The 11652-nt window shown below is 41.0% G+C and overlaps 1 protein-coding gene across 1 annotated transcript in view; it reads left to right on the top strand.

Annotated features, from left to right (window-relative positions):
• Nucleotides 1-279: 279 nt before the first annotated feature.
• Nucleotides 280-11652, top strand: part of Grxcr2 (glutaredoxin and cysteine rich domain containing 2) — a 41622-nt gene continuing 30249 nt past the window's right edge. Inside the window, exons 1-2 of the mRNA XM_023715298.1 lie at nt 280-372; nt 475-516. Of these exons, the coding sequence (XP_023571066.1) occupies nt 280-372; nt 475-516 (135 nt within the window). The remainder of the gene's footprint in view (nt 373-474; nt 517-11652) is intronic.

Genomic DNA, 11652 nt, shown 5'->3' with positions numbered 1-11652 from the left:
TTTCAACTGGCACCATAATTTGATGAAATAGCACAAGATATTGAGGTACAACTGGTAGAGAGAATTAATGAGATACCAATCCAGGTCGATGAGTCTGCTCATGTTGATATTGAAGTAAACAATGCTTGTTTTTGTGAGGTGTGTTTTTCAGGAGGATGTGCTTGAGGATGTTATGAGCACTTCTGTTGCCAACCAAAATCACAGCTGCGGAATGATTACATGTCAGAAAAAATGAATTGGTCATTTTGTGTTGGTGTGTGCACAGACAGAGCAGCTGCCATGACCGGGCAGCTTTCTGGTTTTACTATTCATGTCAAAGAGGTTGCTTCTGTGCGTGAGTCCATGCATTCTCTCATCCACAGAGAAAGACTGGTGGGCCAAAAAGAGTCTCTGAACTTAGCACTGTTTTGGAGGATGTGATTAACATATCAATCACATTACAGTATGTGCCCTTAACTCATGTTTGTTGCACAGCTCTGGGAGGAGATGGAAGGAGAGCACAAACACTGTCTGAAGGTAGGTCACTTGGGGCCAGGGAGATGGCTCAGTAGAATAAGTGCCTGCAAGGGCCTGAGTTCAATTCCTGGTTCTGCAAAACAAAGCAAAACTTAAGAGATAAAGGTAGGTCACTGGCCAGAAATTATAAGTCATGTGAGCCATTTCAGAAATTTCTTTGTTCTCTCTCTCTCTCTCTCTCTCTCTCTCTCTCTCTCTCTCTCTCTCTCCCTCCCTCCCTCTGTCTCTCCCTCTCTCCCTCTCTCTCTCCCTCTCTCTGTTTCCTGAGACAAGGTCCTGCTCAAGACAGACTTTGAGCCTGACTTTATAGTTCAAGTTAACCTTACACTCATGGGTGATTCTTCTGCTTTAGTCTCCTGAGTTCTGGGATGAAAAGTATGAAATACTACTTCTGGTTTTCTAAAGATAGATTGCTAGTTAGAGTTTCTGAGTTATGAGAGACACCTCAGAAGTTTCTTTTATAAAAAGTCACCCCTGGGAGCACATTTCAGTGACCCAGAATGGGTCCCAAAACTTACTGTTGTGACACATTCAATCATCTCAATGAACTCACTCTGTCACTTTAGAGGAGAATGATAACTGTGTTTGAGTCAGCAGGTGAATGGGATAGATGCAAATCTAAACTAGAATTATGGGTATTTTTCTACTGAACTGTGGTATTTTTGACATGTTCCAAACATTAACAGAGATTTTGAAAGAGATTGGGCCATGGTCTTCTTTCTCCCAGCTGGTGCAGGATTAACTAATCACCTTTCAAAAGAATTTGAGCATTACTTCTTACGTACAAAAGACCCACAGACTGGGATGAGATGGATCTACCATCCATTTGTGAATAAGCCAGGTGAACTGACCTCGTCCATGTCAGGAGAGAATCAGCTGCTTGCAGTTGTGAATGATGGTGGCCTTAAATTTATGTGAGACAATTTCAAATATTTATATGCTTTAGATTAAAATCAAGCCAGAATATTCAGATTGCCACAAAAGCACTGAAAGGTCTGTCTCCACTTCCAATGTCCTATCTTTGTGAATCAAGGTTTTCTGAAGTGGCAGTAACCAAAACAAGATTATAGAGTAGACTATATATAAGCAACACATGTTAGCTGTCACTCCCTCTTATCATTCTCTAATGGTGACATCTAGTTGCAGGAAACAAGCTGAGGACTCCCAGTGACCCTGTATTATGATGAGGTAATACTTATTTCATTATAAACCACAATGTTATAATAATAGAAGTATAATTCATGTTATGGCTTGTACCTAGATGTCTCTCCAAAGCCTCATGCAGTCATAGGTGGCTGGATCTAAGATTTGTGTTGCTGGGGTCAAGGATGTGATGCTGGGATTGATTCATAGTGTAATACTAGGATTAAGAGTGTGTGATTACTAAGTTAGTCCACTGGTTGAGTTGGTACCTGCTCTAAGTTGAGTAGCCTAGATAGACTATAGAAGGAAGCTGCTGTGGTCATTTGTGACCAGGTGCTTTGCTCACTTACTTTGCTACCTTCCTTCTGCCATTAATTGTTTCTCCACTGTGATGTCTTTCTGCCATGCCAGCGTACTTCAGAGCCAGATGACTTTGAACTGATACCTGTATAAACTATGGGCTAAATAAACCTTTCCTCTTTTAATTTTGTGTGTTACATATTCTATCTCAACAAAGAGAAAAGATAACTAAGACAGAATTTGGTGCCAGAAGTGGGGTCATTGTTGTGACTGTACCTGACCACATGGTTTATGAAACTTCGGAACTAGTTTGTAGGAAGAGTTTGGAAAGGTTTGGAGGTGTGAGATGAAAAAGTACCTCTAGAAAGATTTAGGCTGTCTTTGATGAGAGATTCTTATTGGAGCACAGAGGACCAGGATGCTGATAGAAATGCTGCCACTAAGGACCAGGCTTAAAAAATTTCTGTTGGTAAGAAGGACTACATTGGCTGTTTGACTCCAGGTGAGGTGTGTTATGCCTTGGCAGAAAGTTTGCATGCATTTTGCTTGTGTCCAGAGGCTTTGTCTCAGATGGAGATTAAAGGTGGCAGGCTATTTAGTCTTATAGAAGAAATTTCAAGATGGTCTAATGTTAAGGCTATGACATAGCTGCTGTTGAAGCCTTTTATCCAGATCTGTTTTGAAAATTATGAATTTATCAGAAAGGAAACTCTTGTAAAGATATGGACTTCAATGACAAACCAGAGGAGTTTTTTTTTTTTGGTAGAACTGGGGATTGAACTCAGGCCCTTGTGCTAGCCAGGGAACCACTTATTCCACTGAGCCATCTCCCTGGCCCCAGAGGAGATCTTGATTGGTGAGAAGCAACAGGAAGACAATAAAAAAGATGGCCTGAGGACATCACAAGCAACAGCAGAACTCCACCATTTGCAGCCTCAAGACTGCTTTGCAAAGAGAGTCCAAGAGTGCCATGCTTTTCCTGAAAGTCTAGGGAAATTGTTTCTTGGGATTTTTATTCATAAGCACTCGAACCCTATAGCCAAGGCAGAAAGAAGCCTGGCTCCTGCTCCAGCTGATTGCAGACCTTGGCTTCATCCATGTGGTACTGCTTTTAGGTGCATGAGTACAAGAGTTGTGAGTTCAGCAAGGCTTCCCCTTAGACTTCAGAAGAGGGCTGAGAGAACAGACAGTCCCTGAGGACAGTGTGTGGAACTTTAAGTTTAAAAAGTGTAAAATCAAAGGTTCAGAAGAGATCCCAGAAGTTTGGAGAAACCAGGATCATCAGGAAAACTGCAGGGAGGGAACAGATTGGGCCCAGGAGAGAAGCTGTGGGAGACACAACCTCCAGCAGTGCTTCAGGGGCAGAACCACATGAGCTCTTTGGAGTTCACATCTTGCCTTCGATTGCCTCGGGTGCTAGGCATGGAACTACAGGCCTTAATTTTTGACCTGCTGGGTTTTGGATTTGCTTTGGTCCAATTCTTTCTATCCCTGTTTTTGTAACTTTTTAGAATAGTAATGTTTATGTTGTGCCATTGCTGTTTGGAGGTGTTTAACTTTCCTTTCACTTGTAACAGTGTTTTGCAGCTAAGAGTTTGCCTTAAAACTCAAAGGCAATTTTGGACTTGGGGTTTTTTACAATGATTGGACTATTAGGACTCTGGCAACTCTTGAGATGTGCTAAATGTTTTTTGCATCAAGGAATGTGTACAAGTTTTTCTGGGGAGCTGAGATAAGATTTTATGGTGGTGTCTAGATATCCCTCCCAAAGCTTCATGCAGTTATAGGTGAGGCTTTTCAGATGTGGCCGGATCTTGAATTTGTGATGCTGGGGTCAAAGACAAGATGCTGAAATTGATCAATGGTGTGATGCTAAGATTAAGGGTGTGTGATTATGAAATTAGTCCACTGATTGGGTTGGCACCTGCTCTTAGTCAAGTAGCCTAGATCTTTCTGCTGGGAAGAAAGACTACATTGGTTGTTTGACTCCAGGAGAGGTGTGTTATGCCTTGGCAGAAAGTTTGTATGCATTTTGCTTGTGTCAAAAGGCTTTGGTTGCCATAGAGATTTAGGGTGGCAGTCTAATTAATCTTACAGAAGAAATTTCAAGATAGCCTTGTGTTGAGGCCATGACATAGTTGCAGAAAGAAAGCAGAAAAAAGTGGTTATGGTCATTTGTGGCTTGGAGTTTTGCTTGCTTACTTTGCTACCTTCTTCCTGCCATGAACTATTTCTCCTTTGCGATGTATTTCTGCCATGCCAGCCTGCTTTGGAGCCAGGTGTTTTTGGACTGAAACCTTTACAAAGTGTGAGCTAAATAAAACTTTCCTCTTTAAACTTTGAGGGTCATGTATTTTGTCTCAACCTTGAGAAAAAGTAATTAAGACAGAGTGTATGATAAATGCAATGTGCTCGAATTATCTTAAACCATGGCCCTCCTTCCCTGTCTGTGGAACAATTGTCTTAGACAAAACTGGTCTCTGGTAGCTGGGGCCAGTGATCTACCAAATTATCTGAATTATTTATTTGCTTGTGGTCTCCCCCTTTCCCTGGGAATTCAGCTCCATGAAGACAGGAGTCTTATCATTCTCATTGTTACAACACATGAAACAGTGTCTGACCCTCAATATGGGTTCTGTTATTTGGTTAAAAAATGAAAGAAGAAACATTTCTTGCAGGGAGACTTTCTAGGTGTGGTCAGAGTTACGAACCCTCTTTTCAGCATGCATCCTGTCCTGCATTTTCTCTCCCACATCTCTTGCTCTGAGGGGTTTTGGCTGTCAGCTAACCCATCTGTCACCTCTGCTGGGCCCTGGACTTTGGTAGATGTAATGGTTGTGCTTTCCTTTGGACTCCCTGAGCTGGCACATTACTTGGTAGAAAGCTGACACTAAACATGACAGATCTCATTAGGGCCACTGCCTTTGACAGTTGCTGGCTGATTGGGTGTATTAACCTTCATCACAGTGACCAAATGCCTGAGAAAACAAGTTAAAGGAGGAGATGCTTATTTTGCCTCATGATTTCTAGAGTTTCAAATAATGGTCAGCTTCCAGAGCTGGAAGGGCATCATACAGGAAGCTTCCTGTCTCATGGTAACAGGAAGCTGAGAGAGGGAAAGAGTCAGAGAATGTACCCTTCAAAGGCATGGCCCCAGTGACCTACATTCTTCAAAAGGCTCCATCTCCTAACAGCCTATTGAGCTATAAATTAATCAATGGATTGATTCATTGATGCTGTTACTGTCTTAAATATATGAGTCTTTGAGTGATACTTCATATTTAAATTACATACTTTGAGGACCACATGAATCTACTTTAGAGGAGACCAAGTAAAGACAACCTTATTTATCTTTGTATTGTCAGGGCCAAGCGTTAGCACACACTCAGTACCTTCTATCTGAATGAGTATAGGAGAGAATGGGAAAAAGTAGTGTGGCTATAGGACCCAAAATGGACTTTGAAATTCAGCTTATATCTAAATGCTGCTTACAGAGTGGGCCAAGAGGAGGACTCAAGTTCATCCTGCCTAGGTTGAGAGTTAGGTCTTCCTATATTTTCTTTGGTTACATATCTTCTTGTGCCTCATTTTCCACAAGCAGAGCTCTGGTTGGCCACACTGTTTTCCTTTCCTGCACCCCTCCCTCCCTGCTGTTGCTGATCCAGGGCTTTTATAGCTGCAGATTCACTGCAGCTGCCCCTGGGACCTCTGTCAGCAGTCACCACACTATACAGGGGAAGCCATGGGAAGCCACTTAACCTTCTCCTCCAATTAAGTGCCAGTCCTCCATCTTCTCTGATTTAAGGGAGAAGCAGGAGAAGCCTGTAGAAAGAGTTTATAATTTGTAGTTGGGTCAAACTGGTTCCAAAAATGCTAACTATGGGTGATGATGGATATGTCAATTAATTTGACTATGGTAATTAGTACAGAATGTATATGTGTAATCATTGTACTGTATACCTTGAATAAGGTAATTGTGTAGTTTTTGTCACTTAAATAACTTCAAATGCACTTTCATAAAAATAAATAAAATTAAAGGTGACACATTTGAATTTGCCTCTCAAAAAAGAGAAAAAATGTTAGAGAATAAAAAGCGATTACTAGAAGCTGGAAAGGATGAGGAAGGAAGAGTGGATGAAGACTGGATAAAGGATATTGAAACACAGACAAGAGACATGAATTCTAGTGTCCTAGAGCACACTAGGATGAAAATAATTCATTATATATTTTATTAAGAACTAGAAGGGAGGAGTTGTTAGGCTCCCGACACAGGAAATGATAAACGTTTAAGGACATAGAAATGCTAATTACTCTCATATGATCATTACATAATATACACATGTACACAATTATTACATGGAATCCTTTAATATGTAGTTATTATGTGTCAATATAAAAACAAAATAGATTTTAAGTGTAAAGCAAAAAAAAGAAAAAACCTATTCTACAAAAATTCCTTCTTTCTAATATATGAGTGGCCTTTGGCCCAAAATTTACCTTCGCTAAACCTTGGCTTCTTCATCCACAGAATGAGGGTGGGGCTCTGGATGGGCACATGTACGTGTATGTACATACAGAGTCCTATATTGTGCACTTCACATGACTGACCTTATCCTTTGGCTCTTAGCTTAAACCTTGTCAACTTTAGTGGAAGTAAGTTTCTGTCCCACATGTCAGCCCCTTCAGATTTTTTTTTTTTTTTTTTTTTTTGGTACCAGAGATTGAACTCGGGACCTTGTGCTTGCCAGGCAGGCGTGTATGCCACTGAGCTATCTCCCAAGCCCTCCTTCAGATTCTTTATTATAATTTATGATTAAATGTTTTGTTTCAGAACATCCTGATCCTGGTGCATGAAACTGGCTGCCATTGGCAGAAAGTGCCAGGAGACCAATGAAAGAGTTAGACTCAGGACTGCACAGTGTAATTGACTGGGGACTTAGGGCAGCAAGATGGATGAATCCCCTAGTCCATGCAGGAGGAAGGAGGTTATGTGCCGAGTCAGATAAAGGTAAGTTATCTGTGAAGTACCCAGCCTTCCTCAAAAACTATTTACTTGCAGTTAGGAAACTGACAACTCAGTGAGGAAACATTCTGGGAACCAGTATCTGGTACAACATGCTTTGCTGACTATCTTAATAACCATCTGTCCTATAGGGCTTGGTGTGCATGTGCCAGGGTTGCATAACAGGTAAAATGGCAGTAGTCATGTCAAGGTGGCTGTAGTCATGTCAAGCTGGAACCCCATGATTTATAGATCTTTTGTGTTATCTTCCAATTAGATTGTGTGTAGGGAATAGAGCTAAAAGTCATCCCAGGCATAGCAATAGTGAGCAATAGAGTAGACATATATCATTATTATGACATGATTTTTATTGGCAATAAGAAAATTATAGGAAAGGATAAAAAAGAAAATCACAAAGCAACAAAATTTTATTTTCTTGGCTAATGAGAGTGTATGACAGATTTGCAAAGACGGAGCTGCATAAGGCTAGGGTAGGGAGGCATGACCAAGGGAAGCTCACCTTCCAATGAACACTGGTATGTGTTTCATTGCTTGCCAACTTAGGATTGGGCTCTGAGTTTGAATCAAAATTCTTGGAAGCCTTTTTCCACTCCAGCCTGCTCATGTAGTTTGGATTTACTTTTCTGTAATGAATTCAGTTGGTATTTTCACTCTGGAATCCTGTTATTAAAACAAACTTGCCAGAGACTCTACTTGCAAGTACAACAGTATGGGAACAAAATGAACTCTGATGTACAAATTGAGATCCAATACTGGCTCAGCCACAACATGACAGAAAGAGCGAGAGCAACGGGAATCTTGTTAAGCCTTGAAATTTAGCTCCTGCCTCTGGGAGAGTAGAAAACCGAGTCTTATCATGGTGTCCTGTTAGCCTTGTAAATAAATGTATGAGAGAGAGGAATTGTTGCCGGGAAGACAAGAGAGTAGGAATATTTATCCCAACTCTTTGAGCATTTGCTGATAGATCTCAAAGATTAAGTGAAAATGTTGCATAAGAGAAAGAAATGGAGGTCACAGTGCAAAGGCTCAGACAGGTGGTGAAAGAATTGTTATTAGTTGTCTTAGTTACTTTTCTTGTTGCTGAGACAAAATACCTGACACCCAGAGTTAAGGGGAAAAGTTATATTTAACTTACAGTTTGTGGAGGTTTTAGTCTATAGTTGGCTGGCTCAAAGGCAGGGTAGCACATGGCAGAGGGCAGCAGCTCATGGCAGACAAAGGTAGCAAAGCACTAGGGGGAAGACAAGCCTTAGATTGTCTTTTATATTGTATCCAGGCTACTGTACCAGGATGGAGGCAGTTCACCATTCAGGGGGCTGATTTAGTAACCACCCATACTTAATTCTAGCACCCTGAATCTTAGCATTGCACCAGAAATGAATCACGCACTCTAAAGTCAGCCATCCTTGAAAAAGCCTCACCTATGAGCCTTTGAGGTAAGACTTTGAGGGACATCTAGAAACAAGCCATCACTTTGGTCAATCATCATCCAATTACTGGACATGCACTTCTGTGCTAGCACCATGCGAGGCATCAGAGACAGTGGGGGAGGAAGCCTTCTGTGAGCTTACTGGTAAGAGACTAACAACAACCAAGTAAGCATGTTACCCAATAATTTTTTTTTTCCAGAATTGGAGATTGAACTCAGTCTTTTATGCTTGTCAGGCGAGCACTTATTCTACTGGGCTATCTCCCCGGCCCCTATAAAAGATTCCATTCCTTCCTTTTTTTTTTTGTGCTGGGGATTGAGCTCAGGACCTTGCACTTTCCAGGCAAGTGCTTCTTCTACTGAGCAATCTCCCCAGCCCTTAGCCAATAACTTCTGAAAAGCAGACAAAACCAGGTAACACCAGCACAACAGGGCTACAAAAAGGAAGTGATGGAAATCACTCTAGGTGGATGTTAAGGCAAGCACTCAATAGGATGGTGACATGTAGGGCATAAGTGGGTATCAGGACAGAGACAAAAATTCACAGCATCTCAACTGAGAAATAGGATGGAAGCCTGAAATTTGCTCAACGTTAGGGAAAAGACAAAACGTTTTCAATCCCCTCAAATTACTAACATACGGAGAATTCCTTTGTTTACTTTCTTTACTGCTTGCTGGTGATGTGTATAATTCACTACCCAGTGGACCTTGGACAAGTGATTTAATCACTCCAATTTGATAGCTGTTACATGGCAAGATTAATGACTGCATACCTCAGAGCCTTGCAAGGAGAATTACAGGTGGTAGCAATACGTACCAGTAATTATGATTGTTTATTTTGTGCTGGAGCTATGCTAAGTATCTTACTTAATCTTGGTAATCTCCTTAACAATGAGCTTAAGAAACATTATTGCCAATGAGGATACTGAGCCTGGTAGGGTGAACCCCTTGCTTTAGGACGTGTACCAAGTGTGGCAGATAGGCGACTGGAATCCAGGTGCTACTCCCAATGTTCAGCTTGCTTTCATACCTGACAGATACAGAAGCATTGGATTCAGTACCCCTCAGGTGCCTAGCCCGGTGCCCCTTGATGCTTTTGGTTCTGTCATTGCTAAGTATGTTGTGTTTCTTCTGCTGCACAATGAACACCAGTAATCTTAGAATTGGCATTTTTAGAATGTGACAGTCAGAAATCAGTGACTTACCACAAAAGTGGAGCTGGAAGCCACGTCTGATTTCATATCTTCAGGTCTTTTCCCTACAGTAGGCCTCCTGGAGTTTTGCTTATTATAATTAAGCATATTTTGAAAGGAGCCCTCAGAAATACACACTAAATTTGCTTCAGTAGATTCAGCTGTTTCCAAAACAATAGGTCCAATTTGCCTCCTTAATACTGCTTCTATTAACATTTAAAAGATCTTTCCATATTCATTGTTCCTATTTTAAGCAAAAAATAGGCAGAGCATTTCAGTATTAATCAGTTGATGAAACCCACCAGGATTCTGAATCAGCAGCTCCACCACCACCTGTCAGCTCCAGCATCCCTCTCGGCGCCTGCCTCACTCCTCCTGGTGCTCATTTCTGGAATTTTCAGGTTTGTTTGAGACGTCTTTCGATAGGAATCTTTGTTGCTAGTGGGTTTCTTTTTTAACATTTTTTTATTTTTTGAAGAGAGTACAAAATAGCATTGAAACAGATGATACACAATTTCACTACGCAAAATAATATGAATTTCACAGTGTTTGTTGTAATGCCTAGTGTTGTCTTCAAATTAATTGTTCGTATTACCAGATATATGCATACAAAATTGGGAGGAAGAAAGCAATATGTAAGAAATTAAAAAGAGAAAAAGGAGAAACAGTTGAAAAAAGGAGACAAAAGAAATTAAGCATTATCTGCTCCTTTCCGTAGACTGGCAGAAATTCACAGTACAGTTGTCAAATCATCCTGATTACACACATAGTTCTATCTCTTTCCCCTACTCCCTCTCCTATCCTTTGCCTCAACTCAGTAATTCCTTCCTTCGAACAGGTTCATTCCCTTTTCCCAGTACTTACTGTATCCTTTAGATTTTACTTTCTCTTTCAGGTTGTCATACTAAGGAGACAATGCGATGTTTGCACACGTGAGTCTGATTTGTTTCTCTTAAGGGTATGTTCTCCAGTTGCATGGGTTTGTTTGTTTGTATGTGGTGATTCCTGTCCTCTTAGATTCCAAGACCTGAACTTTAAAGTTGAAAACATAAAAGAAGAAGTAGTTTTTGCTGGTTAGGGCTGTTGAACTTTAGACCTGACCTCTGAAAGAAAGGACATCTGAACTCCTTGCAAATATAAACTGCCTCCTAAAGTCTCAGGAATTGAGGGCTTAATCCCCATTGTTCAGGGGTGTGGCTAGAGCAGAGCCTGAATCATGAGTGTCGATCATGAACTCTCCTGAATTGTCTATGAGGAGGTAGAGCCCAATTTGAAAAGTTGGTCCTTGCAGGACGCCTTTGAAGTGTATATCTTGTTCCTGGTCCCCTCTGTCCTCCCCAGCCTCCGCCCACCTTCTCTGCTTCTCACATTCCACAAGGTGAGTAGCATTTCCTTCACCACACCTCCTAGCACGATGCGCTTCCTCAACAGAGGCTTCAAACAATACAGCCAGCTAACCATGGATTGGAGCCTCTGAAATTGTGAACTGAAAGAAATTTTTCCTCTTTTAACCTGTGTTTCCTCAGGCATTTGGCCACAGCAATGAAAAGTTCACTAATATGCCTTACAAACCAATTACACTTTTCAAATAGGAGAAAGAGGGCGTGACAAAGGACAGGGAAAGGCAAGAGCATCTTCCCCCACCTGGCTGAGGAGACTGAAGCTTTCTCCAAGCCTGCTCTGGCATTGGTGCAGCTTTACAACCCTAAAGCAGATTTTTTTTTTCCTGTGGATCTGAGATTCTATTATTGGACCATTTACTCTGTCTCCACTTAGATGTCTAGCAGGCATCTTAAATCTAAAATAATAAAACTAAATGCCCAACCTTTGTTCCCAAACTTGCTTCTCTCTCAGTATTCCTTATATCTGCAAGTTACAATGGTATCTTTTATTTTTTATTTTTTTATACAGTTTTATTGATAACCATATAGCAATGAGACAGTTTCAAATCAAATCAGAAGTACAGTTTCAACAAATAATACACTGCATATATTCTTCTTAGTGGTTAATTGCTGTACAAGATGCGGACTTGTGATCCTATTTACAAA

The sequence above is a fragment of the Octodon degus genome, unplaced genomic scaffold (assembly GCF_000260255.1).
Source record: "Octodon degus isolate 3935 unplaced genomic scaffold, OctDeg1.0 scaffold00040, whole genome shotgun sequence".
Lineage (NCBI taxonomy): Eukaryota > Metazoa > Chordata > Mammalia > Rodentia > Octodontidae > Octodon > Octodon degus.
This window is presented reverse-complemented; position numbering and strand designations above follow the sequence as displayed.